Source organism: Pseudorca crassidens, chromosome 6 (assembly GCF_039906515.1).
Source record: "Pseudorca crassidens isolate mPseCra1 chromosome 6, mPseCra1.hap1, whole genome shotgun sequence".
In the NCBI taxonomy this organism is placed as follows: domain Eukaryota; kingdom Metazoa; phylum Chordata; class Mammalia; order Artiodactyla; family Delphinidae; genus Pseudorca; species Pseudorca crassidens.
In genome coordinates this window covers 19,148,795-19,176,219 of record NC_090301.1, presented here as the reverse complement: position 1 = coordinate 19,176,219, position 27,425 = coordinate 19,148,795, and the positions used below count along the sequence as shown (strand labels likewise).

At 47.7% G+C, this 27,425-nt stretch overlaps 2 protein-coding genes across 14 annotated transcripts in view; one reads left to right on the top strand and one right to left on the bottom strand.

The window, feature by feature from the left end:
- Positions 1-1,753: 1,753 nt before the first annotated feature.
- PLCD4 (phospholipase C delta 4) lies at positions 1,754-25,031 on the top strand. Of its 7 annotated transcripts, XM_067740578.1 has the most exons (16): positions 1,754-4,649; positions 8,793-8,848; positions 8,986-9,144; positions 10,353-10,581; positions 11,717-11,846; positions 12,428-12,659; positions 16,196-16,397; positions 17,560-17,704; positions 18,336-18,488; positions 20,415-20,588; positions 22,060-22,216; positions 22,552-22,668; positions 22,901-23,073; positions 23,625-23,760; positions 24,094-24,243; positions 24,324-25,031. In XM_067740578.1, exons 2-16 carry the CDS (start codon positions 8,827-8,829, stop codon positions 24,428-24,430), a joined length of 2,286 nt encoding a protein of 761 aa, XP_067596679.1. In that variant the 5' UTR covers positions 1,754-4,649; positions 8,793-8,826; the 3' UTR covers positions 24,431-25,031. The 7 variants fall into 7 exon arrangements, with proteins under 7 accessions (XP_067596679.1, XP_067596680.1, XP_067596681.1 ...); XM_067740579.1 differs by lacking the exon at positions 8,986-9,144; XM_067740580.1 differs by having other exon boundaries at positions 8,793-9,041.
- The window catches only part of ZNF142 (zinc finger protein 142), a 22,165-nt gene continuing 16,418 nt past the window's right edge, over positions 21,679-27,425 (bottom strand). For all 7 annotated transcript variants that reach the window (XM_067740560.1, XM_067740557.1, XM_067740555.1 and 4 more), the window contains one exon: positions 21,679-26,596. In XM_067740560.1, the coding sequence (XP_067596661.1) occupies positions 26,127-26,596 (470 nt within the window). In that variant the 3' untranslated portion in view covers positions 21,679-26,126. The remainder of the gene's footprint in view (positions 26,597-27,425) is intronic.

Genomic DNA, 27,425 nt, shown 5'->3' with positions numbered 1-27,425 from the left:
GAATGTTAATGTAAAACTGCCAGACAAAATAAGCAAGTCAAATCTAGTGCTATATAAAAATGATAATAGGTCATATCTAATTTGGGTTTACTGCAAAAATACAAGATTGATTCAACACTTGAAAACTAATGGATTCAATTCACACAACATGTAAGGAGAAAAATCAATCTAGACAGATGCAGGAAAGAACACTATTCAACAGCTATTCATGGTTTTAAAAAACTTTGAAAACGAGAAATAGAAGGGTATATCCTTAATCTCATAAAAATCTTACATATGTATGTAGATAGGTTAAATATAGGTAGGTAGGTTAATTGATTACACAAATATATATGTGTGTGTGTGTGTAATCACTTTGACCCAAAATAAAATTTAATTATAATTTAAAGAAGTTAAAAGTTTCATATTCATGAAAACAAAAAAAATTTTTTAATAAAATAAAAATCTTAATAAAAACCGTACAGTAAACCTCTCAATGATAAAATATTGAAATCATTCTCCATGAGATGAGGAATAAGATAAGGATGTCCACTATCACAACTCCGTATACCATTATACTGGTCCCAGCCAGTGTGATTAGTCAAGAAAATAAAAGAAGGGACTTCCCTGGTGGTCCAGTGGTTAAGACTGTGCTCCCAATGCAGGGGGCCTGGGTTCAACCCCTGGTCAGGGCTCTAGCCCGCATGCTGCAACTAAAGATCCCGTGTGCCATAACTAAAGATCCCTCATGCTGCAACTAAAGATCCCACATTGCTGCAACTAAAGACCCCGCATGCTGCAACTAAAGATCCCGCATGCCGTAACTAAAGATCCCTCATGCTGCAACTAAAGATCCTGCATGCTGCAACTAAAGATCCCGCATGCTGCAACTAAGACCCAGCAAGCCAAATAAATATTTCTTTTAAATTAAAAAAAAATTTTAATTAATAAAAGATTTTTTAAAAAGAAAAGATTATAAAAGAACAAAAAAAGTGGTGACAACATAATTGTGTATGTAAATAATCCAAAAGGATCTACAGACTCTTAGGATTAAGTGAATTTAGCAAGGTCACAGAATACGAAGTCAATATACTGCCCCCCAAAAATCAATTATGTGTTTCTAAATTTAAAATTTTTTTAATTAATAAAGATTTCTAAAAAAGATTATAGATACAATAAATAGAAAATGAAATTTCAAAAATATGTTGTTTATAATAGGATAACAAATAGCTAGAAATATCAATAGATTTATCAAAAGATATGCAGAATCTTTACATTGAAAACAATGAAACATTCTTGAAAGAAAGACTGACAGGTGTGTGGTCAAATCATGTATAGTCAATTCACCAAATATTTTTCTTCCTTGTTATAGGTTAGCTTCTGTCTGTTGGAAGCAAAGGGGAAACTTGCCTATGTTCTCAGCTATTTGGAAATCTCACTGTGAAAGTTTCACAATAACTTAGTTTTATTTCTTGAAATTGTATATAAGATAACATTAGATTTGAGAAGCATTTTTAACCCTGATGAAATTTCAGGGATGACTCTATGATCTGACAATAACATAAATGAATACATTTTGAAAATTAAAAAAATTGAAATGCCTTAAATGTAAAAAAAAAAAAAAAAAGACAAAGATGAAGACATATATCGACTCCATGGATTGGAAAATAATATTGTAAGGATGACAGTTCTCTCAAATTGATCTGCTGGTGAAACTCAATTCTAAGTAAAATCCCAACAGGTTTATTTTTGTGAAAATTGACAAGCTGATTCTAAAATTTGCATGGAAATGCAAAGTGCCAAAACAGCCAAGGCAATCTTGAATAAAAATGAAATTGGAGTCCTTCCACACCCAGATATGCTCCTTTAACTTTCAACATTTTAGTACCACCTTTCTGAGATATGGCTTAAAAATAGCATACACTTGTATTTTGTGAATTTTCTGAAAGTTTTACCTCTTACACCATTTGCATTTTTAGTTCTCACTTCTATCATCTTGTTCTCTGGTTTATTTTATACCTCCTTGTTCCCACTCCCCTTGGTGGTTTTGGTGTTTTTTTGTTTTTGTTTTGGGGTTGTGGTTTTGTTTTTTTTTCTGGAATGGAAGAGTGGCTACATATTCTGTGGTCTTTCGAAGTTATATATCTTGGCTTTTAATTCAGCAGGGGTCTCATATTGATGATTTTTTAGATGGAATTTAATATTTTGAGTTGCCTTTTTGACCAACAAGAAGGGGGCTTTATTTCAGAAGTTTGAGTAGTTTGGTTGGATGGTCTGGGAAAGAGGTCTCTGAAACCCCAACCTGACTCCTGAGAAGCAGAGAAGTTTAGGGCATCTCCCCTGGGTGTCAGGAGGAGAGTTTAGGCTTGCCTACGTAGCAGTAAGAGAGTATACTGTTTAGATCTCCCTCTTTGCCAGCTGCCCCTTCATTTCAATTTAGGGCTTCTAGGCCTTTCCTGGGCATGGTTCCCAGAAAGTCCCTCTGCTGCTGCTACCCTGATCAGGTTTCTGGATCTGTTAATAATAGACAACAGTGGGGGAAGGGCCAGGATCATTATGGAAATAGGAGCAACTAAACCAGATGGACAGTTCTATGCACAGGACCCTGTCTGTCTGCTCCTGTCCTGTGTCTGAGGAGCATTCTGCAGTGAACATGTCTTCTAAGCCATTCTTTGGAGCCACATTAACCTTGTGAAGGTCTCCAAGTGCCTTTCCCCAAAATCAGAACACATGATCTGGGGTGCTTATGAGAACACTGAAACAGAATGTTTGAGATTCGAACTCTACCAGAAAACCCTGGAGGGGTGATAATACCCCTCACAGAACACCCAGAAGGGAAGGAGGTTGGGCCGCAATTAGGTGAGGCAAATAGTGACTCAGAGAGGCAAACTCTATGTAATCCTGGAATCCAGAAGGGGAGTGGGGAAGGTGAAGGGGAAGTATGGAAAAATAAGGACATGATGATGTTGGAGAAGTGGAAATGGGAGAGTAAGACGAGCATGTGACACAGGACCACTATTAAGTAAAATATGAAATCAACACAGTTTAAATCTTGATGCCTCCTAATCTTCCTGTTCTCCATGAATGGACTTCCGTCTTCTGCCTGTGCTCCCTGCATACTCCTTTTCCTTTACCAAAACCTGCTCGTAGTACAGTAAACTCAACTTAGGTCACGACTCCTCCCTCCTCCCAAAAGTAACCACTATCCTGACATTTATGGTAATCACTCAGGATTTTATTTTAATGGGACTAACGATTTAGCTATAAATAATCACTGATGGTAGACTATTAGGCAGTTGAGGGATGTTTGGGGGAGCCACAAGAGGCAGCTGGATCTCAGCACACTCAAAAATCACACCACTTCGTACAGTTAGTTCCCTCTGTGCCTATGATTAAGACACACCTCACCAGAAGACGATCCCACAGAACTCCAAGTACAGTGCTGTGCCCTACGCCCTCAGCTCCATACTGTCATCCACTGATCCAGAAAGAACCATACCCCACAGTCTTCCCAAGGCAGAGCAAAAGTAGGTCCCAGCTCACAGTACTTGGGCGAGTGTAAGGGACTGACGGTCTCTGCTGCTGACATGTGAGTCTAGGACATTGCCTAAACTTCCCTGGGCCTTAGTTTCTCACTGTGAAGTATGGGGCCATGATAAAGCCCTTTACAATCCCCTATTCCTCACCTAACTTGGTGCCCTTTCCTCAATCTTGGTTTCTGTTTCCGCTGCCTATTTATACACGCTGTAAGAAGCTCATTACCTTCCTTTCCCAGTTGGGTGTCTTTCCAGCCTTGTGCTCCTCTTTTTGCCCTTGATCCTCAGACACCATGATTCTGCTTCATTTCTACATGTACCATTATAAAAACACATATACGTCCTTGCATATTAGAGGTGCTGAACAAGTGGTTGTAGAATGAATGAATATATGAACCAAATTGTTTTCTACATTCACGTATGCATTCCTTCAATATTTATCAAGTACCTAATATATACGTAGATACCAACCTATCCCTCTACACAAATCATTCCTCTCCTCCTTTTCTCATCTTCCCCCTTTCCCATTCTATCTTTTTTCCTTTCCCTGAGCCATAGAGTTAGACTGAGTGCCCGGCAAGGCAGGATGCAGAGACACTTCTGCCAGTGGAAACAGACACCATGGAAAGGAGCCAGATGAAATAAGGGCAAAGACAGCTGTACAACACACAGAGAGAAACCAACCAGAATGAAAAGCAGTGATTCATGGAGCACTGCAACTCGGATACTCCTTGGGTTTCACTCTGAGAGCTACTGCAGGACTGAGGTCAGTGAGGGCTGGCATCAAGATGAAGGACAGACAGGCTCCTCCTCCCTGGAGATGTGATGCCCGTCAATCCCTCCCCTTAATCCTCTTCTGCGCACCCCACCCCCACTACTCCCTCACACTGACCAGTGTCCTGGGCCTTTAAGAGTTGGATGGGCTGGACTGAGGAGAGCGCTCACACCTCTCCCCACCCTACTCTTTCTATCTGACTGTAAGTCTGCCAGTGACAGCAGCAAACTGCAGCAGAAGAGGGGAGGAAGCCAGTGAGTGCAAGAGAAGCAAAGGAGAAAAGGAGCCCTCCTGGGTTTCCTCGGCCCACAGCAGAGAGCGTCGCAGATATCAGACACAGGACTTCTCTCCTGCCCACGGTAAGGGCCTGGAGGCTCAGACCAGCCTCTGCTCCAAGCTCTGGCCTGTCTGAGTCCCTAACTCTGCCCTCCACATGCTTACCCACCCTGACTAAATCATACCCTGGACTCTTTTGCCTGAACAGGCCTACAGGGCTCTGACCTCCTGGTTTTCTCTAGCTTAACCTCTTTGACTTACAGTTTTCCTGCTGGTTGTATCAGTCACCTCTTTATATGAGGACCTCTTAGCTACCCAGGCTACAACTCAGAGGTGAGCCCCACCCTAGTAAGGGAAGAGAGAGAATTGGAGCAGCCACGCTTTAGCACAAATTCAATTACAGATTGTTGAGGATTACCAAATGAGGGCTGGCCAAGACCCATGGGGAGTACAGAAACCCCTGGTAATAGGGAGAGTTGTGAGACTTCCTTGGAAAGAGCCAGGGTTTGAGTTCTATGCCTGGTTCTTAGCCTGCTCAATGACCCAGGGCAGTTTGTTGGTGTGCCAGAGTGCTGTGCTGGGAAGAGCACTTGCTTCTAGTGCTGACTCTGACGTTAACTAGCTCTGTGACTTTGGACCACAACTTCCTGATCTATGATCAGAGGGAGTGGAGGCTTCCCCAGATTTGCTTGTGTATCAGGAGTGCTTAGCTTATTAAAGATAAGTATTCCTGGACCCCATCCTTGGAAATCTGGATCTGGTAGATTTGAGGTGGAGCTAAGGAATCTCTATTTTAAGACACTTTCCAGGAGATATTGATATAGGCAGGAACTGCTGGATTGATGTGTTATAAAAGAGGAGTCTTCAAGCTCTTAACATTCTGAGGGCTATGACCCATTCTGTCCTCTTTATGTGAACCAGGTCTGTCATAATCCTGCTCCAAAGCAAGAGAGTAGACAGAATGATTCTCTTCCTTCCTACCCTCAGAGAGACCATAGACACCTTGAATTCCACTATTAGCCATTGGCGCCATTGGCAACTCTGCCAAAGTCCATCTCTAGGTGACATGAAGCCACCTGGCAGTGGAGGACCAAATCTTGCTCGGCAGTCCTTGGCTACTTCCCACTTTATTTTGTGTCTCTATTTTCTCATCTGTGTTATAGAGGTAATTATCCATATCCTCGAGGATCTCCACATATGTGCCTAGGAGTAAACAGTTAAGACCCAATCTCTCTTACTCTCAGTCATTATCCTCTGCTCCTTGCCTTTTGCTCTTGCTCCCACTTCCAAATCCTTTTTCCCTCTTCTCCTAACTGCACCTACATCAGTTGTGACCATCCTTCCCATCCTACCTTCAGGCACCAAAGGAAACACCAAGACCTAGAACACCTGGGTTCTAAGTCTTATTCTCTGGGCGGTTTGTTTAGTCAGTCTCCTAGGATACAGGGGAAAATGAGGCCGAGCAGAGGGATGTGATACTCAGTATCCGAACCCAAGTGTCCCCTTTCCAGGCTCTCAAACTCCTCACAGCGGAAGAGAACCAGAGCTATTGAGAATTAGAAGAGAAACAAAAGAGGAAGGAGTAATGAAGAGAAGGTATAAGGAGAAGGATGAGAAGAGGAGAGCAAAGAGAGGCTGACTTAAGTGAGCAAACAGGGAGGCAGAGAGAGGATGAGAAGAGAAGAGTGAGCTGGGGAGAAAGGAAAAGGAAGGGGTCAAGCAGAGAATGGGGAAAGGAAAGATAGAAAAGAAGGGCTATTAAGTGGAATAGGGTGGGAACAGAAAATGATGGGGAGGAGAGACAAAACACTGATGTCCCTCATTCAGTCTTATCTCTGCTTTAATCTGCTTCCTAGAGAAAGCCCTTTCTAAGGGCAGAGTCTCAGTGAGACCTCTGAGGTGGTCATATAGAGACCTCAGTTCTAGTCCCAGCTCTGCCACTTAATTCATTAGGCGACTGGCAGTTCAGCTAGTCCTCTGTCCCCTTCTCTATAAAATGCAGTCCAGCTCTGACATTCTGTGGCTCCCTGAGTTGAAATTGGCCCTCTAATGGCCACATGTCACCTAGATACAGGTTTAAAATAGTGATTCAGGAGTGGGAGCAGGATTGGAAGAGCATGCCGAGCTCTGGGATTGGAAGAGTTTGACAAGAGAGGTTAAAATAATTTTCTAAGGCTGGTTTGAGAGGAGGTAGGGGTGTCCCAGCAAAATAGGGGTGTCCCAGCACTTGGGCTCTGTTCTCAGGCTTCCCATGTTTCAGGACATCATGGTGAGGCTCCCAGACACAGGCATAAGGGAAGGTAATTCTGTCTTCTTCCAGGGCCAAGGCCCACCCATCCCAGAAGTTCAGAGGAGAGATGAGGCAGGATGTTGGCAAGGGGGATTAGGCTTCAGCCCGGGTTACCTCAACCTCCCTTAGAGTCTGAGGACCTAAGACATTTAAGAAAGACCTGTTACTTTTCAGTCTTCATACAGCTTTTGTAAACCTCAGATTCCAAACTGTGCATCCCCACCCAGCAAAGCAGGGATGCTTTTCTGTCTTCTTTTCTTCCTTCTTCAATCAGAGGTTTCTTCTGGTCTCACCCAAGCTTACACATTTGGCATCAGCCAGCAAAACCTTTCCCTGACAGTTGGAACTGTCTCAGGGTTCTTGCTCTCCTGAGAGCTGCCTTGAGATATTTCTTCTGCTTAGGCTCAAACTGATTCCCTGCACATTTCTACTCCTTTGGAAAGCCTTCTCTAGGTCCTGCAGTCAGGAAAGCTGTATTCTCAGTGATCTCCACATTATTCCTGAAGACTTAGTCACCCTGGGTGACTTTATAGTCTCTTCCTACTTAAGGGAGATAGGGCACTAATATGCTGTGTGACCTCAGATAAGTCACATCATATTTCTGGACTTCTGCTTTTTCATTTGTAAAACGTAGGGAGTTGAACTGCATGATGTTTCAATGGAGTACTAACGGAATGATTGGTTTAAGGATTCTTTCAGTTTTTTAGATGTTCACCACTGTCAAAATGTTAAACTTATTAATTAAAAACCACAACATTTTTATTCAAGTGTAGATCCTTTGCTTATACAAGAGCATAGAGCTTTATGTTTCATGGGCTTGGCCAGTTTCAGCATGATTTGGTTAAGAGTCGAGTATATTTCTTCTTGAGGCAGAGCTAGAATCAAAGTGGCCACAAATCAAATCTTCTAGTTCTTTTCAAGGCAAGTTTGTTGTTAGCTATTAGGACAACCTAACCAGTCCTAAATTAGACAGCACATATTTAAAGGTAGGAACTCTTTTTTAGTAGGTAGAGAAAACTTGAAAATGCAGTTCTGAGACTATGTAACTTATCTGGTCCATTAAAACTGTGAGAATTACTTTTATGAAAAGGAGTATAAAATATACTTTATCATGTGAAGGTAGAAGTGGCTTATTTAAGTAGGTGCAGCACCAAGCGTTGTAGAAGAGACAAAAGAAATACTCTGGGGCTTCCCTGGTGGCGCAGTGGTTGAGAGTCCGCCTGCCGATGCGGGGGACACGGGTTTGTGCCCCGGTCTGGGAAGATCCCACATGCCGCGGAGCGGCTGGGCCCATGAGCCATGGCCGCTGAGCCTGCAGGTCCGGAGCCTGTGCTCCACAACGCGAGAGGCCACAACAGTGAGAGGCCCGCGTACCGCAAAAAAAAAAAAAAGAAATACTCTGGCTTAGCCCTTCTGGAGCTGGATGACCTACGTGGGAGCATGGGGAGGGCTTCCGGAGGAGGGAGCTGGGACGATTCCACTTGGAGAAGGGAAGGCTAGGATGCAGAGAGAGTCTAGTTTCTGAAAGGGGACAGGCAGCAAGTTGGTGATTCCTAACAATGGGGAACTGAGACGTGTGGTCAGCATTACCTCGTGGATAGCAGGATATTGGGAAGGAAGGAGTATTTGGCAGAAAGCCCTGGTGTGGCCCTGTCGGAGATGGCTGTGGTAAACAGCATAGGCTCTGGAATCAGATATATTTGGGTTTAAATTCCGAGTCCCTGTGTGACTGAGGCAAGTTTCTTAGCCTCTCTAAGCCTCAGAATCACCAAACTCAAATCAGAAGTAAAAAGAGCTACAAACTATGTAGATGAAGTAGCTGACATACAGTGTGCAGTCAAGAAACACTAGCTTCCTTCTCTTCCTCCGCTGATCTGTTATTCTAAGACCCCGAGATTAACCTAAAGCCTCTTGCTGCTGCTCCTTGCTCCTTTAGGTGACTCTGGCATCAGCTGGTGAAGCAGTGGGTGATGGCATCCCTGCTGCAAGGCCGTGAGTACCCCTGCAGGAGAAGAGGGCTTGGGGAGACAGCCCAGGGACAGGGAGGAGGCTGGACCCCTGTTCAAGAGCTCCTCCTGGGCCCTCCACCCTCCCCGCCAGCTACCCAGTCCCTGCTTCTCCTGGCTCAGGGCTGCCTGTTAATCAAGACCTGCTGCTGATGCAGAAAGGCACGCTGATGCGCAAGGTGAGGTCCAAAAGCTGGAAGAAGCTAAGATACTTCAGACTTCAGGACGATGGCATGACAGTCTGGCATGCCCGGCAGGCCGGAGGCAGGGCCAAGCCCAGCTGTGAGTGATGTGGATAGCTAGGGGCGGGCACATGGGTGGATAGAACCCTGAGGACCCAGCAGCCTGAGAGCAGGGGGAGGGACCAGTGTCCTATGACGTGCCCTTGTGCTGTCCCTTTTGTGTCTGTGTCTGAGCCTGTAAAATGGAAATTATAACAGTACTTGACTCTTAAGTGTGTTATGAGGATCAAATTGGTTATCGCATGCAAAGACCTTCGAAGAGTCCTGGCACATAATAAAGCTCAGTAAATCATAGATTATATATTATTATACTACTATTATTATTATTATTATTAGAGCTTGATCTCAGGCATCAGAATGTTTGGATTAAAGCCCTGGCTCTCCCAATTTCTAGCTGACTGGCTTTGGACAAGTTACTTAACTTAAACTAATATCAGTTTCCTCATCTATAAAATGGGGATTAAACAGTACCTGTCCAGTATGTTACAGAGGCTTAAGAAGTTAATGTATAAACCACCTAGCATGAGGTCTGAAAGCAGGATGCATTTAATAAATGTTAGTCATTATAATGAATACTTCTAAATATCATAAATGTGTCATAGTAATGTGCATCCTATTGGCCAAACACTTTATGATCCCTCTAAAAATTTGATCACAGGACACATCTAAGAGAATCTACTTTAGAGACATAACCAAAGCTCATGATCCACACCAGCTCCAGCTGAAGAAGTGGGGGGAAGGATTTCTCTGGCTCCCTCCCAGACATCTGGAAAGAGGAAGCCCTCAAACCTGGAATGGGAGAATTGAATTTGGGCACATCATGCTTTGGTGTAACTGCTTCTACCCTGCAAGTGTGTTTCCACTTGTCAGCCCCGCCAGTCCTCCTGTGATCACCATGTAAACTGGCCATGGAAGGGACCATCCCTTATTTAAGATGAGGGCACTGAGGGGTTATGTCATTTTGGCCCATGTCACGCCGCCAGCTGGTGGCTGGAAGCCAGGTCTTGCCACTCCCAGAACAGGCCCCTTGCCGTGCTGCCTATGAAAACAGCAATGACTCGTGGCATCCTGAATTCCAAGGGTCTGCATCTCCCTGTACTAAGGCTTTGGGGGTTCCAACCTGTGGAGGCTGGGGTCCCTCCTCCTGTGGCTTCAGAGAAAAGAGGGGAGTACTGGTCCTTGACCCTCAGCTGCTGCAATTTGGCGGGCCCTCTTCCTCAGTGCCCACACTTGCCTCTTCTCCGGCAGTCTCAATATCCGACGTGGACACAGTGCGTGAGGGCCACGAGTCTGAGTTGCTGCGAAACCTGGCAGAGGAGTTCCCCCTGGAGCAGGGCTTCACCATCGTCTTCCATGGCCGCCGCTCCAACTTGGACCTGGTGGCCAACAGTGTCGAGGAGGCCCAGATCTGGATGCAGGGGCTCCAGCTGTTGGTGGACTTTGTCACCAGCATGGACCAACAGGAGCGGCTGGACCAGTATCAGTAGGATGGAGTCAGAGTGGGCTCCACGGGTCACTGAAGGAGCCAGATGCTGCAGGGCTAGGGACCGGTGGGAGGGGGCACAGGGCTAGGTAAGCCCGAGGGTCCAGATGGGGTGGGCAAGGACTGCTCAGCCGAAGTGAGGCTGAGATACTGAGGGAGGAATGGAGGCTTGCGATGGCACAAGCATAGCCAGGCAGAGTTTGGGCAGGAATCAGGGCCCCCAGGATTGGGGGAAGGGACAGTGAGAGGCAAAGGACCAAACTAGGTGCTGATCCTGAGAGCTGAACAGAAGATCCCAGTGACATTAACTACAATAGGGATGGGAAGCAACTCCTTAGAGGGCTTAGTGGGGTCAACTCACTTCAACTTTCCTAGATTGTATTCACCTTCTATGCCAGATCATTCATTCATTCACCATCTGTTAAGCAGAATGTATGAGGCACTATGCCAGGCTTTAGGAATACAAAGATTAATGAGAATCAGATACTGTTTTTGTCGGTAGAGAAAATAGAATTGTATAAATACTTTAAGTACCTTAGCTGTATTATGGCACTCTAGATGATATGTGGGTGTCCAAAGGAAGGAGAAATATTTATTTCTAGCTGAGATGGTTCTGAGAAAGCTTCAGGGAGGAAGTAGCATTTGAGCCGAGCCTTGAAAATGAGTAGAATTTGAACATGAAGAGAGGAGGAGGGAAAGGTACTCCTGCCTGAGGGAACAGCATGAGTAAAGGCCCAGAGGTGGGAAACTGAAGAGCAGGAGAGAGAGTGGGACATCAGCGAGCAGGGGAGTTGCTGAGTCTGGCTGAGGTACGGGGAGGTCAGTGATGTGTTGAGAAGATGAGGTTGGGGCCAGATCATGGGGGTGAAGGAGATCTTAACTTCTATGTTAAGGAATTTGGGCTTCTTTCTGCAGGCAACAGGGAGGTCCCCGCAGGCACCTGAGCCATGCAGGGACAAGGTAGATCGGTGCTCTGGGGAGATTATTCCAGAAACTAATGTGGAAAATGAATTGGCATTGGGGAGAGACTGGCGACAAAGGCAGGGGCGCAGATGTCAATGGATGAACGTGCACACACATCTGCACACACAAACACACACTCAGTGCTTTTGCCTTGACTCAGACCTGGATGGCTGAGTGATTGGTTCCAGCACGGAGACAAAAACCAGGATGGTCGGATGAGTTTCGGAGAAGTCCAGCGGTTACTGCACCTGATGAATGTGGAAATGGACCAAGACCATGCCTTCCAGCTTTTCCAGGTGAGTCTTCTGGGGAAGGAATAGCAGAAGCTAGCCAAGGCCACATTCTCACTTGGCCGGAAGGCCTCTGACCCTCTCAAGGAACACTCATCTGGTTGAATCTCTCCTATGCACCCTAGCACTATGCCAGGCTCAATGGGAAGTGTGGGCAGGACATGGTTCTTAACCTTCAGTCTTGTTGGAAAGATGACTCATAAACTTATGAAAGGTAAATAACAACATGTTATTACATCAGACCTCAGGGATCTCTCTGCCCTTGGCCAGAATTTCACAAGTGCCTAGTACAGTGGAAAACTCCAACTGGTAGGTGAGTAAATAGGAGGAGGGATCTTCTGATCTTTTAGGGACATGTTGGGGTATTTAACTCTTTCTTGTTGAAAATTATCTCCAGTAGCAAATGGTATGGCTGAAATTTTGCTTTTTACTTACTGAAGTGGCTTCTTCTATGAACACTGAATGTCAGGAATTCTGTGGAAGCACGTTTGGCTCCACCAGTAATATTGCCCTTACAGGGCAAGTCAAAGCCAAAAAATCTGCTGTTAATAGGGTCTGTCCACTCTCCTCTAAACCCTGTTTTGCAGAGAGCAGATGCATCCCAGTCTGGGACTCTGGAGGGAGAAGAATTTGTAGAGTTTTATAAGTCATTGACTCAGCGTCCTGAGGTGCAGGAACTGTTTGAAAAGTTTTCATCTGATGGGCAGAAGCTGACACTGCTGGAATTTGTGGATTTTCTCCAAGAGGAGCAGAAAGAAGGAGAACGGGCTTCTGACCTTGCTCTAGAACTCATCGACTGCTATGAGCCTTCAGATAGCGGTAAGAGGATAAGGGTGGAGAGGCACCAGACGTGGGGGCCGGATGGGGGACTGTGGTTAGAAAGGTGCAGAGACAAGCAGCCTTCTGCTTAACTAAGGGAAGGCTGAGTCCATCCCTATCCAGGCCCCCTGCCCAATCAGCTTCATCTCATTCAACCACTCTTTCGGAAGGAGAGAGCCATTTCCTGCCCACATAAGACAGGAGTCTCCTCTGTAGTGCTGGATTTCTCAGGAGGAAGAACATTCCATAAGTCCCCTTTCCTCCACCATGCTCATGTTTCTCATCCTTCACTTTCAGGAAGTTCTTCCTGATATCAACATTTGTCCTCAGTGGAAACGGAAAATCCTTGGTCCTCTTGCTATTTTTTAAAAAAATAATTTATTTATTTATTGGCTGCGTTGGGTCTTCGTTGCTGTGCACGGACTTTCTCTAGTTGTGGTGAGTAGGGGCTACTCTTTGTTGTGGTGCGCAGGCTTCTCATTGCGGTGGCTTCTCTTGCTGCGGAGCACAGGCTCTAGGCGCGCGGGCTTCAGTAGTTGTAGCACGCGGGCTCAGTCGTTGTGGCTCGTCGGCTGTAGAGTGCGGGCTCAGTAGTTGTGGCGCGCGCACAGGCTTAGCTGCTCCGCGGCATGTGGGATCTTCCTGGACCAGGGCTCGAACCCATGTCCCCTGCATTGGCAGGCGGATTCTTAACCACTGCACCATCAGGGTAGCCCGGTCCTCTTGCTTTTGGCCTCTTCTCTAGTGCATGTGATTCCTTTTCCTCCAGCTCCCTTCATGGTTCCTGTTGGCTGTCTCTTTAAATGCTGGCTCTCTATCCTTTCCTGGGCTTTCTCCAAATTCTCCAAGTGGTTCTTGAGTCCTAAGCCCTTGAGCAGGGAAACTAGTCAGTCCCTGGCTGAGGGGGATGATGAGGTGGCCAATCATTTAGCTCTTTACAAGCACAGCTAAAATATGCCCTGTCTGCCCTCAGACCTTTCTCTTTGCCCCTTTACTAGACACCGTCCTACCCTCCATTCCCTGCAGAAAGTGAAGAATTTACATTACTAATATTAAGTGACTTACAAGGCATTTTACATCTCTTACTTCTTCTAGTCCTCACTATATCCTTGTAAATCAAACCCAATAATCTTTATTGGGCCTTTGCTAAGTATCCCATAATGTGCTAATATCTCTACATGTTTTTCCCTTCAAATCCTTCCAACAACCTGAGGAAGTGGGATCTATTATTGTCAGTTGTACAAAAGAGGAAAACTGAGGTTAAGAAAAGTTAAATGACTTGCTCAGAGTCAACAGCTAATGAAAGGAGGAACTGGGATTCAAACCCAGGTCATCTGACTCTTACCTGGTGCCTCTCTTGAGAACAAGGATTAGAGATGGGAGGAATGTGAGCTGGACAGGTGACCCAGGTTTCCTAGGTCTCAACTCCCACTCCCTTTCATTCATTCATTCACTCACTACTTCAGCAAATGCTCACTGAGTACTTGTAACGTGCCAGGACCTATGGTAGGCACCAGAAATACAGTAGTAGGTCAGACAAGTACAGTGCCCTCATGAAATGCAGAGTTAAACAGAAAGCGTTGGAATCGCTGATTCCAGATTCATGTGGGTGCTCAGAGAAGGAAGGGGCTGTAAAGCAATCATTTCAGGAAACTAAATAGAAGAGGAAGTTGGTGGGCTAAGAAATAGGATCCTCTATTTTCGGTTCAGGATCCGGTATACATCATTACATTTATTCTACCTCCCACCACTTTTGGTGTTCCTTCCCCTTGCACTTGACTATCAGATACTACACTCTGGCTGCAGAGTGTGGTATCAGTCAGGAGACGGGGGCTCAAGTCCCCACTATGCTTCTTAGTAACTGAGTAACTCTGGGCAAGAGTCACTTAACCTATTGGAGACTCAGTTTTCTCATTTGTAAAATAATTGGTGATCAAATGAAATAATGTACATGGGGACTTCCCTGGTGGTGTAGTGGCTGGGAATCTGCCTGCCAATGCGGGGGACGAGGGCTCGACCCCTGGTCTGGGAGGATCTCACATGCCGCAGAGCAGCTAGGCCAGTGCGGCACAACTACTGAGCCTGCGCTCTAGAGCCCGTGCTCTGTAGCAAGAGAGGCTACCGCAATGAGAGGCCTGCACACCGCAGCGAGGAGTGGCCCCAGCTCGCCGCAACTGGAGAAAGCCCATGTGCAGCAACAAAGACCCAACGCAGCCAAAAATAAATAAATTTATAAAAAAAAATAATGTACATGAAAACTACCTAGTAACTATGGACTTACCCTAGCGATTTGAGTTATTACAGTCAAGAATGAAACTTTGTGCCCAACTTCTTGCCGTTTTCCACCATCCTCAGGCCTTGTCAAACCTGGAGTGAGGAAGCTGGGCATGAGAGTCAAGCTGTTCTGTCTCCCCTGCAACAATGTTACCCTCAGTGAGACTGTACAATCCAGTGGTATAGAGCGTGGCTCTGACATCTGGCTGCCTGTGTTCAAATCCCAGCTCCTTCACTTATTAGTTATTAGTTATGTGACCCTGGGATAAGTTACCTAACCTCTCAGGGCAGATCATGTTACATCCACCTGCTCGTGTTGGTGAGAGCATTAAGAGAGATGCTGCATGTAACGTCCTTGGCACAGAGCAAGTGCTCAAGAACTGTTAGCCATCATTGTTGTTATTATATGAAGCCTGTGCTGAGGGGGTGAGGGCTCTGGAAGGAGCAACAGGGCCCTGCCCTCAGAGTGTAGTCCAAGGGGATGTTGGACAAACACTCATCAAAGCACCATATGGGAACTGACGATAGGAAGAAACCCTCAGGCCATAGTTGGCAGCAGCTACACAGTCCAGGAAATAAAACACAGGTACCTTGGTCTTGTCACTAACAAGTCTTTGACTTTGATCCTCTCTGAGCCTCAGTTTCCCCATTTATGAAATTAGCCCTTTGGACTGAATACTTCGCTGTCCATTATGGTAACCAAGAGCTCCATGTGACTATTTAATTTGCAGTTGGCCCTCTGTATCCACAGATTCCACATTTGTGGATACGGAGGGTCGACTGCACCATGCCATTTTATGTAAGGCACTTGAGCATCCACGGATTTTGGTATCTGCTGTGGGGAAGGGGGAGGTCTTGCAGCCAATCCCCTGTGAATACTGAGGGATGACTGTAACTAAAATCAAAATTTTAACTCAGTTCCTCAGTTGCACAGCTACATTTCAAATACTCGGTAGCTTTATGTATTTAGAGGCTATCGTATCGGGCCGTGCAGGATAGAACATTTCCGTCATCGTAGAAAGTTCTATTGGACAGCACTGGACTAGAATGATCTTAATGATTCCCCTTGTAGATTTAATGTTCTCTGAGGGTGGGGGTGATTGAAATGACAGACACTGGATGGGGCAAGTTTGGGATCTGGAGGCTGGGAGTGGACACCATTGGAAAGGCCAGGCCCTGGAGAGGGCTGGGGTGGAGAACCACCTGTAGGTGTGCTGGGTGCTGTCACCAGAACTTCTCACTCTAGCTACTCCACACCCTAGGCAAACTGCGGCATGTGCTGAGCATGGATGGCTTCCTCAGCTACCTCTACTCAAAGGACGGAGACATCTTCAATCCGACCTGCCTCCCCATCTACCAGGATATGACTCAGCCCCTGAACCAGTACTACATCAGCAGTTCCCACAACACCTACCTAGTGGGAGACCAGCTTTGTGGCCAGAGCAGCGTGGAGGGATACATACGGTGCAGTGGGGCCGAGGGGTGAAAGGGTCCAGCTCATGAGAAAGGAACATCTGTGGGAAGTTGGGGGTTGCTGTCAGGCGATAACAGGGATTGAAAAGTTGTGGGGGGCTTTGGGGCTGAGGATCCCTGGATACCTGAGAGACATGGAGGAGCTACTGAAGACTGGCAGGAAAGTGGTATGGAAACCCTGTGGGTAAATGGAGTTTCTCTCTCTCTCTCATAGGCTATGAAACTCTCTTGGAACTCAGAGGTCCTGACAGATTTATTGTGAACAAATAAATAAACTAAATCTTAAATGGGAGGCAGTAGAGAAAAGGAGTTAAAAACATAGGTTCTGGGCTTCCCTGGTGGCGCAGTGGTTGAGAGTCCGCCTGCCAATGCAGCGGACACGGGTTCGTGCCCCGGTCCGGGAAGATCCCACGTGCCGCGGAGCGGCTGGGCCCATGAGCCATGGCTGCTGAGCCTGCGCGTCCGGAGCCTGTGCTCCACAACGGGAGAGGCCACAACAGTGAGAGGCCCACTTCAAAAAAAAAAAAAAAAAAACACATAGGTTCTGGAGTCAGACGATTTGAGATCAAATACTAGCTCCCTCACTTGGGACTATAGGGCTAAATATTTAACCTCTCTATGCCTCAGTTTCCCTATCTGAGAAACAGAGATGATTACAATGCCTATTCTGTCTGGGTTGTTGTGAAGATGAAATGAGGTAATCCATGTGTCAATAGCTAATAAATGGTATCTGCTTTTAATCGTGGATTAGAGCAAATAGTCAAGATATCCTTGTAGTGAACTAGTAGCTTCAAGGGATACATGATGAGTGGAACTTCCCCAGAAAGTCTAGTAGAGAAAGTAACTGTAAATTTACTGAGAGTTTGAATAACTCGGTGTCGTATAACGATTTACAAGCAGAACACCCCAAGGCAGGATGTGATGGCTCGCTAAGGGAGGATTGTGAGTTGGGCTGGGTGGGGGTGGGTGGAGATCAGTGTGAGCTGCAGCCCTGTCCCAGTAGACAGAGAAGGGTCCGTGGAGATGTAACTTGGTGGAGTCTTGATGGGTAAGTGCCGGTAAGCACTGTTCTCTTCAGGATGGAGAGAGAGGGTCCCTAGGTGGAAGATCAGACCTTGACCCCTCCTGTCCCTGGGGGGTGGGGTTCTTGCAGGGCCCTGAAGCGAGGATGCCGCTGCGTGGAGGTGGATATATGGGATGGACCTAGCGGGGAACCTATTGTTTACCACGGACACACACTGACCTCTCGCATCCCGTTCAAAGATGTTGTGGCCGCCATTGGACAGTATGCCTTCCAGGTAGGAGCCTCAGGATGGAAATACTGATGAGGCAAGAGGATCTGAAGGAAGAGGCTCTGGGTCTGGGGAGGGTGGAGGGCTGCAGGGGAGGTTACGTCAAATGGCATATGTGTAAAAGAGATTTTAACTGTGAAGCATCAGGCAAATATTAAGGGATTATTATGAATAAGTGTTAGATGTGTTACTAGTAGTCATAGAGCTAATTGCTAGAGATTAGTAATTATTACCTCTAACAACTCTGTCACCCATCTGGGAGAGGGTGGATGAGGAAACAGAGAAAGTGGTGGGTAGAGCTGGGAGACAATAGCAATCTGGAGATGAAAGCCTGAGGGTGTAACATGAACAAATAACTGGGGGAATGGCCTGGCTTTCCCACTCTGAGCCTGAAAACGCAAAGGTCCCAGAGGGACCTGGGTCAGACCTGGCACAGATCTGAGATTTGGGGTCCCAAGAGTGACTTTTAGATGTGGGGTGCCCAGACCCAGGAAGATCTACTTGAGGCCTGGCATGGGGTTGGAGGACCTTGGCAATCAGGGTACTCAGTTGAGTTAGTAACTAGGGGGGCCTGGAGAAGCAAGGAGGTTATAGGCCTCAGAACTCTGGCTCCAGCATGCCCTTCCCTCCCCATCAGACATCAGACTATCCAGTCATCTTGTCCCTGGAGAACCACTGCAGCTGGGAACAGCAGGAGATCATAGCACGCCATCTGACAGAGATCCTGGGAAATCAGCTACTGAGCACCACCTTGGATGGGCAGCTTCCCACTCAGCTGCCCTCCCCTGAGGTAGGACCATGCTCCCCCAGCCCAGCCTCTGCCATGGCTTCCCTATTGCCCCACCTTGGCTCCTTCTTCCATGCCCATCTTGTTCCCTTCTTCTCACCCTCAGATGGACCATCTTACTCTTTAATATCCTTGTAGAGAACTTCAATTTTTTAAAAATCTGATTCAGGGAATTCCCTGGTGGCCTAGTGGTTAGGATTCCGGGCTTTCACTGCCGTGGCCCGGGTTTAGTCCCTGGATGGGGAACTGAGATCCTACAAGCCGTGTGGCGCAACCAAAAAAAAAAAAAAAATCTAATTTAACATAGAATTCTAGGTAAAGTTCTCTAAATTTAAAGACATTTATTTACTTTATTTTTTTAATGGAAAATCTTTTTTTCTTGATAGTTCATAATTATAGCCTAGCCCCCCCACCATAATCTCAGCCTCTCCCATAACGGCTGCCAAAAGATTTTCTAAATGCTTATATAGACATGTATGTGTATATATGGTCACATTTAAAAAACGTGAATGGGATCATCCTTTCCTCCCCTTTTATAGCTCACATATAATATCAATATCTATCATGAATGTCTTTTCATATATATGTATTTTTTTTTTTTTTTTTTTTTTTTTTTTTGCCGTACGCGGGCTTCTCACTGTTGTGGCCTCTCCCGTTGCGGAGCACAGGCTCTGGACGTGCAGGCTCAGCAGCCATGGTTCACGGGCCTAGCCGCTCCGCGGCATGTGGGATCTTCCTGGACCGGGGCACGAACCCGTGTCCCCTGCATCGGCAGGCGGACTCTCAACCACTGTGCCACCAGGGAAGCCCAGGGTTTATAATTTTTATTGATATATAACAAATTTTTAAATGTTAAAGATAATGTTTTGGAAATTTTTTTTTTTGCAGTCTATTTTCCTTTTCTTTTCTGGCCGCGCTGCACGGCTTGCAGGATCTTAGTTCCCAGACCAGGGAATGAACCCCGGCCACGGCAGTGAAAGTGCGGAGTCCTAACCAATGGACGGCCAGGGAACTGCCCTTGCAGGCTACTTTTTCTTTTTGTCATTATAACATCTTCAGAGATTTTTAATCTTTATGTAGTCAAATCTGCCAATTATTTTTATGTCTTGTGAGTTTTCATCGCATGTTTTTATTTATTTATTTATTTATTATTTATTTGCGGGGGGGTACGCGGGCCTCTCACTGTTGTGGCCTCTCCCGTTGCGGAGCACAGGCTCCGGACACACAGGCTCAGCAGCCACGGCTCACGGGCCCAGCCGCTCCGCGGCATGTGGGATCTTCCCGGACCGGGGCACGAACCCATGTCCCCTGCATCAGCAGGCGGACTCTCAACCACTGCGCCACCAAGGAAGCCCCATCTCATGTTTTTTTTTTTTTTTTTTTTTTTTTGGTACGCGGGCCTCTCACTGCTGTGGCCTCTCCCGCCGCAGAGCACAGGCTCCGGACGCACAGGGTCAGCGGCCATGGCTCACGGGCCCAGCCGCTCCGCGGCATGTGGGATCCTCCCGGATCGCGGCACGAACCCGCGTCCCCCGCACCGGCAGGCGGACTCTCAACCACTGCGCCACCAGGGAAGCCCCCATCTCATGTTCTTAAAGGCTTTACCACCTTAAGGTTATTCAGAAAGATTCTGTATTTTCTTCTAATACTCTTATGTTCTTTATATTTACATGTAAATCTTTAATCTGTGAGGAATCTTCATGTGTCAAATGTGAGGTAGGGGTCTGCATGTATTTTTTTCCTTATGGATAGAGATGTTACAGGTTCGCTTAATAGGAAATCCCTGTTGTATGTATCAAGAAGCCTTCCTGTGGGAACTTCTGACCACTCACTCACTTCCTGTGCCTTTGAGAGCAGTGGGACCTGCATGATCCCCAGGAGGGTTCCAGACGAGATAGGTAGACAGGCCCCCTCATTTTTGTCCCCTAGGAGCTTCGGAGGAAGATCCTTGTGAAGGGAAAGAAGTTAAAAACGCTTGAGGAGGATCTTGAGGAAGAGGAGGAGGAGCCAGAGTCTGAACTGGAGGAGGCTGAGCTGCAGCTGGAGGCCCAGATGGAGTCTGAGCCCCAGGAGTTGAGCCCTCGCAGTAAGGACAAAAAGAAGGTAGGCCAGGAGAGTGATCTTTCTGCTCTGGCATTTGATCAGGGGGTACCACTAGCTGAGAGCCCGCATGTGAAGAGACTGGAGCCAGGCAGGGTGGAGGGCCAAGGAGCAAAATGCTCCTTGCCTCCAATGAAAGAGGCATAAGAATGCGTACATAGCATCACTGTATAGATTGCCATATATAGGTACATTGCAGTGGCTTTCCAACTTCTTTGGGCCGTGAAATCTTTTTTTTTTTAATGAAATCTTATATGGAAGCTCAGTATACAAAATAGATAAATGCAGAGCCCTCCTGGTTGAAGCACCCCTTTGGCTCTCTCCTGGGTCTCCCAGGTGACTTCTGAGACATCTTTGTGCTACTTCCCAGTCTCCTTGAAGGCTAGTTCGAAAACCACTGATGGGTACATGCGTGCATGCGTGCGTGTGTGTGTTATATTGGGTAAGTAGGGCTTACTAGAGTGACTGCTGTGACCTCAACTAAAGTCGGCTTAGTTAGAGAAAGCTTCTTGGAAAAGGTGAGTCTGAAGAGGGATCAGAAATAGCCAGAGGAGGAGCAGGAAGAGGTGGGGAAGGGGCACCACTGGTGGGACCACCGAGATCCTGCTCTGAAGTCCGCATTTCTCTCTTCTGTGCATTTGCTTGGCTCAGATGACTTCTAGCTTATCCTGTTCTCTCTGGAGCTGTGTTGTCTAACCTGCTGCCATGCCCAGGGATGGAAATGGGAATTCAGGAGAAAAATCTATAGATATTACTCTGGGACTCTCACATCCTTCCAGGTGTGATTTCCATGACCATCTACATACCTTGACGTATCTGTCTGGGCTCACGTGCATTTTTTTTTTTTTTTTGTGCTACGCGGGCCTCTCACTGTTGTGACCTCTCCCGTTGCGGAGCACAGGCTACGGACGCGCAGGCTCAGCGGCCATGGCTCACGGGCCCAGCCGCTCCGCGGCATGTGGGATCTTCCCAGACTGGGCCACAAACCCGCGTCCTCTGCATCGGCAGGCGGACTCTCAACCACTACGCCACCAGGGAAGCCCTCGTGTGCATTTTGATAAAAAATTATTTATTTGTTTTAAAAGATGAGAGGTAGGGAGTATGACATCTGTTTAATAATAATAATAATAAATTAAAAACCTGTTACTTACAAAGTAATCCTTCAAGCCCAGAGGCTGAAACTGATCCCATCAGTATACATAGACTGCCTTTATTGCCATTCCCATCCTCAGGTTGTGATGTGCCCACTGTTGTGTCCGCCTATGTGTTGTAAGATTATGTCCCAGGCTCCTATTTCCAAGCCTGGGTTGCTTCTCTTTCCAAAGCAGGTGAGGCAGGAGGGAGAATACAGTGGGGAGGCAGTGGGCAGAGCCTTATGTTGGGTGGAGAAGTTCAGATCTTGGCCATTGGCTTCTTCCCTCTCAGATTGCTAATGGTTCAATTCCATCTTCCTCTCTACTTTCTCCTTTTCCAGAAATCCAAGCCCATCTTATGTCCATCCCTCTCTGCCCTGGTCGTCTACTTGAAGGCTGTCACATTCTACAGCTTCACTCATTCGAGGGAGCACTACCGCTTCTATGAAACATCATCTTTCTCTGAAGCCAAGGCCAAGAGCCTCATCAAGGAGGCTGGTCAGGACCAAAAGGGAGGGACACGGAAGGAACTGGGATGGGTTAGAGTCAGGTCTGATGGGCAGGCAGATGAGTCCCAAGAGGATGAGGGAGCTAAGGAGGGATGGTGGAGCCAAGGAACTCATCAGACCAGGTACGGGGATGGGAGTATTAACAGTGGGCTCAAGGCTCTAGGAGTAAGACAGGTGTGGGAGATGGTCTGCATGGAAGAGAGATAGGCATAGCCTTAGGAGATGCTGCAAAGAATGAATTGGGTGGGCAGGGTCCTTGAGACCAGGGAAGTGGGAGGATCCACCCCACCCACTACCATCTCCCTACCCACACCCTCTTTGCAGGCAATGAGTTTGTGCTGCACAATACCTGGCAGTTAAGCCGTGTATATCCCAGTGGCCTGAGGACAGATTCATCCAACTACAACCCCCAGGAGTTCTGGAATGCAGGCTGCCAGATGGGTGAGGGGGCAGTAGGGACAGGGAAGAGCGAGTGGAAGAGCTACGGGTGGGAAGTAAGTCCCTGGGTGGCAACGGGGCCAGGGAGTGCTCCGAGAGGAGGGCTAGGCTGAGAAAGATGCTCTCCATCGTGTTCCCTGCAGCCCTTTTACACCCAGTATGTCTGTCTAGCTCCATGAAAGATGGGCTGGATGGCCCCCACGGTGAATCTTTCCTTTTCTCCCCGGGCCCTCAGTGGCTCTGAATATGCAGACTGCGGGGCTTGAGATGGACCTGTGTGATGGGCTCTTCCGTCAGAATGCTGGCTCCGGCTACGTGCTGAAGCCAGACTTCCTGCGTGACGCCCAGAGTTCCTTCCACCCTGAGAGGCCCATCAGTCCGTTCAAAGCCCAGACCCTCCTAATCCAGGTATAATGGAAAGAGAAACCATTGGGAAGAAACTGGGATCACTGGGATAGAAGCCAGGGAGGGTGGTGGGTGGAAGGGGTGAGGGGTGGGTGGCTAGGACTGACAGGAGTGTAATGGGGGAAAAGTTCCTCATGAGGCAGCATGGACTTTGGAGCCAGTTGCCTAGGTTCAAACCCATTTACTAGTTGTGTAACGTTAGGCAAACTCCTTAACCTTAGTCTACTCACCTGCAAAATTGGGGTAACAATACTGCCTACCTCTCAGGGCTGTTGTGATTACTTAATCTGAAGTGCTTACAACAGTGCCTAGGGCATAGTAAGCGCTATAGAAGGGCTGCTGTCATAAAATACCTACTTTCAAACCTTGCTAAATTTCTACTTGGATGCATTTTAAATAGCAGGTGAGGTACTAGAATATATTACCCATGAGAATTAGCTTTGCAAACCCCAAAGCTATAGTGCAAGGTCCTGTGTCTCCCCCGCAAGGGTGTGAGAGCTGGACGGGGGCTGGGCTGAGCAGGAACTAGTGAGGTTCCAGAGCTCTGGTTGCAGGTAATCAGTGGGCAGCAACTCCCCAAAGTGGACAAGACCAAAGAGGAGTCCATTGTGGATCCACTGGTAAGAGTGGAGATCTTTGGCGTCCGCCAAGACACAACCCGGCAAGAGACCAGCTACGTGGAGAACAATGGTGAGACTGGGCAGTGCTGGGGGAAAGTGGGCGGAGCATGGCTGTTGTTTTCCTACCATCCAGCCCTCCATTAAGCACAGTCCATCACCCCTCCCGCCACCTTCATGGGAGGCAGTGTGGAACCGGACAAAGAATAAGGACTTGGACATCTTGGGTCTGAAGCCAGGCCTCTCACTTACAAGCTCCACTGACTAAGCAAACTGCTTACCCACTCAATCTCCTCACTTGTAAAATGCTATGAAAATTAAGCGAGAGAACATGGGGAAAGCAACCCAACATGGTCAACAATGTCTGTTCCTTCATTTCTTCCCTCACTTACCCTCCCCCACTCAGGTTTTAATCCATACTGGGGGCAGACACTGTGCTTCCAGGTCCTGGTACCTGAACTGGCCCTGCTGCGTTTTGTGGTAAAAGACTATGACTGGAAATCCCGAAACGATTTCATTGGTCAGTACACCCTGCCTTGGAACTGCATGCAACAAGGTGAGCCAGTCCTCCCACCCCTGGCCCGCACCCCAGCTCTGGGCTGCCTTCCTAATACCGTCCCCCGCCGCCCTTTCCAGGTTACCGCCATATACACTTGCTCTCCAAGGATGGCATCAGCCTCCACCCAGCCTCCATCTTCGTGCACATCTGCACCCGGGAAGGGCTAGAGGGGGTTGAATCTTAAGGTGGGCACTTCACGGGAAGAGTGGGTACATCGGCTTTAGACGGTAAGAAAAGCCTGGAAGGATGCTCCAGAAAGCAAACAGAGGTGGTGAAAACCAAGCTTTGGACTGTGCATTCCTAGGCACAAAATTACTTCATCCTTCCTGACAAGCAAATCTAGGACCTGATTTTTCACTTTCTTTCTTTTCCCTTTCTTCGTTTTCACCAGCCTTTGGTATCGTTCCTGTCCTTACCCTCTGCACACTCTACACTGGAATTCCTTCCTTCCTTCCTCTTGCTATAGGTTCAATACCATACCCAGATCTAGGACTACACTTTCACACCAACTCTGGCTCAAAGGCAGATTGCAACTAGAAATCCAGAGAAGGGCTTGGGGCAGACAAACCCTCAGAGGCACTATCTCCTCCACCTCTAAGTTCCTCAAAGTCCAGAGCCAAGGGAAGGACAAATCAAGCCCCAAGGCTCCCCAGGCAAAGGCTGGGGAAGGAGATCTGACCCCAAGACTGTATTACGACTGTCAAGAGAACACTACACAGCCCTCAGAGTCTCCACTGGACTGCTGCTCCCTAGCCCCTCTGGTATAAATAGAGCTTCTCTCTCAATTTGGCTTGAGTACAGTCTCTCATTGTTGGGCAAGAAGGGGAGATATGAGGGTTGGGGGACATTTGGGATAGGGAAAAGGTGGAAAAATAGGGTTTCCAGGGCACCCCCTGCACTTACTGCAAGTATGGCTTCTAAGGGACAGGGCAAAACGAGGAGACAAAGAGTTATGTGATCCCAGCCCTCCTAAAGAGTGTGCCTGGAATAGTCCGGGTTTATGTCTGGTGTCTCAGCATAATTATTAATAGTACCCTCTTCAATTTTCCCAGTGTGTCCCAGTTTAGATGATTAATTATACAGTCACTGTGAGGCACTGACAGAATCCTGGGTTAGAGATTTACCTTCCCAGTTGTCTGTCTTTCACCCTATCCTTGTGCTTTAACTCTAGTGCAGCAGCTGAGCCAGTCAGGATGGTGCCGAATTAAAGCTGCTTCCACGAGGAGGCTTAGTGGGTGGCAATCCTCCCTCTACAGGTAGACAAAGGGACTCAGAAGTAGGGAGCAGGGCAAGGGCTGATTCAGGCTTGAGAACAGAGAGAAGGCAGGCCTGGGCGTTTCAGAATCAATCACTCAGTGAAGATGGAAGGAGACAAAGGAGAGACAGAGGCCTGAGAGGGGACAGGGCAGACTGAGATGACAGCCTGGCATTGTTAGGTCAGGGACTTGGACGAGTCTATATAAGCTACTAATCATTTAACCATGCTTTATAGAGCAGTGGGCACAACAGCACATGCAGTTAGATACAACTGTTCTGAGGATACTGAAAGAAAATAGGACTTGACGTAGTAAGAAGGAAAGAGAAGATGAAATGGGTAAACCACGATCTTATAGCCAGGGACTCTGGTGGAGTGATGGTGAAGAGATTAGGAACTCACGGGTTAAAAACACAATGTGCCTCAACAGAAGTCAATCTGTGGTCCAGGTCTTTCTTTTATATCAACTTCCAAGTACTACAGCCAGAGTCCCAGGAGGGTTCCAGCCTCTCTGACACCCTGAAGCCAAGCCTTTCCTCTGGCCCTGAGCTCCTCAGGCTAGCTCTGGGTCCAGTCTGCACACCTGGGCCCACACCCTCTTCTTGTCGGGCGGTGGGGGAGGCCCTCAGCCCTCAGGTCCAGTGGGGGGAGCAGCAGGAGCAGGGGGGCCGGGATCCTCCAACTGCACGTCATGTAGGTGCACCGTGGGCGTGGTGGGGTCCTTGCCCACGCCTTGGTTTGGGTCAGCCTGGTCAGGGTGGTGCCTGCGCACATGCTTGACCACCTGAAATTTCTGCTTGGCCTTGTAGCTGCAGAGACGGCAGAAGAAAGGGTGGCGGTCAGTGTGGGTGAGGGCGTGATGGCGCAGGCCAGCGGCCCAGCGGAAAGCACGGTGGCACACGTTGCACACGTAGGGCTTGGCCTCGCTGTGCTTGCGGAGGTGGGTGCGCAGCAGGAAGCGTGTCTTGAAGGCCTTGCCGCACTGCTCACACATGAAGGCCCGTGCTTCCCGGTGCCGCGTCTCCTGGTGCACGCGCAGTGCGTCGGCCCTGTTCGTGCAGTACTCACACTCGGGACACTGGTATGGCTTCAGTCCTGTAGGACAGGGCAAGGACAGGGAACACATCACCACTGAAGGAGGTGGAACAAGGATCAGTGGACCAGAGGAGTCACTGTGATCCTGGGACATAAGGAACACAAGCAGCAACCTAAGGACCATGTCTTTGGAATGTTCCAATCCTGTCTGACATTGGTGTGTCCTATTCCCAACATAGCCCCTTGTATACAGTGGGTGCTCGATGGATGCCGGTAACTAACTGGACCCCTAAGTAGCCAACTGACAGCAATAAATACTCAAATATGACAGGGTTTCTACATGGGGAACTCCAACCCCTTTTTGGTCATGGAGTACTCATGGAATTGGGAATCCATTGAAATGGATCCCTTGTTCAACACAAGAAGTAAAAGAAAATGCTTAAGAGGGAAGCGGGAGAGGCAAAAGAAGGGGTAGAGGCAGAGGGCCTTGAAATGCATCTGGTTAATTCCTTTACTTGGTGGGGGGCATATGCAACAATCACAGGCACACCATCATTAACCCTTCTCTGAGAACCTGTGGTTCATGGACTTTACCCAGGAGAAAAAAAAAGGACAAGTTAAAACAGGTGAGGGGGGCTTCCCTGGTGGCGCAGTGGTTGAGAATCTCCCTGCTAATGCAGGGGACAGGGGTTCGAGCCCTGGTCTGGGTGGATCCCACATGCCGCAGAGCAACTAGGCCCGTGAGCCACAACTACTGAGCCTGCACATCTGGAACCTGTGCTCCCCAACAAGAGAGGCCGCGATAGTAAGAGGCTCGCGCACCGCAATGAAGAGTGGCCCCCGCTTGCCACAACTAGAGAAAGCCCTTGCACAGAAATGAAGACCCAAC

Excerpts from the sequence above, each read along its gene's own strand:
- PLCD4 (XM_067740576.1), top strand. The coding sequence starts at position 10,058 with ATGTCATTTTGGCCCATGTCACGCCGCCAGCTGGTGGCTGGAAGCCAG. Across the intron at positions 22,217-22,551 it reads GAGCCTCATCAAGGAGGCTG|GCAATGAGTTTGTGCTGCAC; the intron begins GTCAGGACCAAA and ends CCCTCTTTGCAG. Across the intron at positions 22,669-22,900 it reads GAATGCAGGCTGCCAGATGG|TGGCTCTGAATATGCAGACT; the intron begins GTGAGGGGGCAG and ends CCGGGCCCTCAG.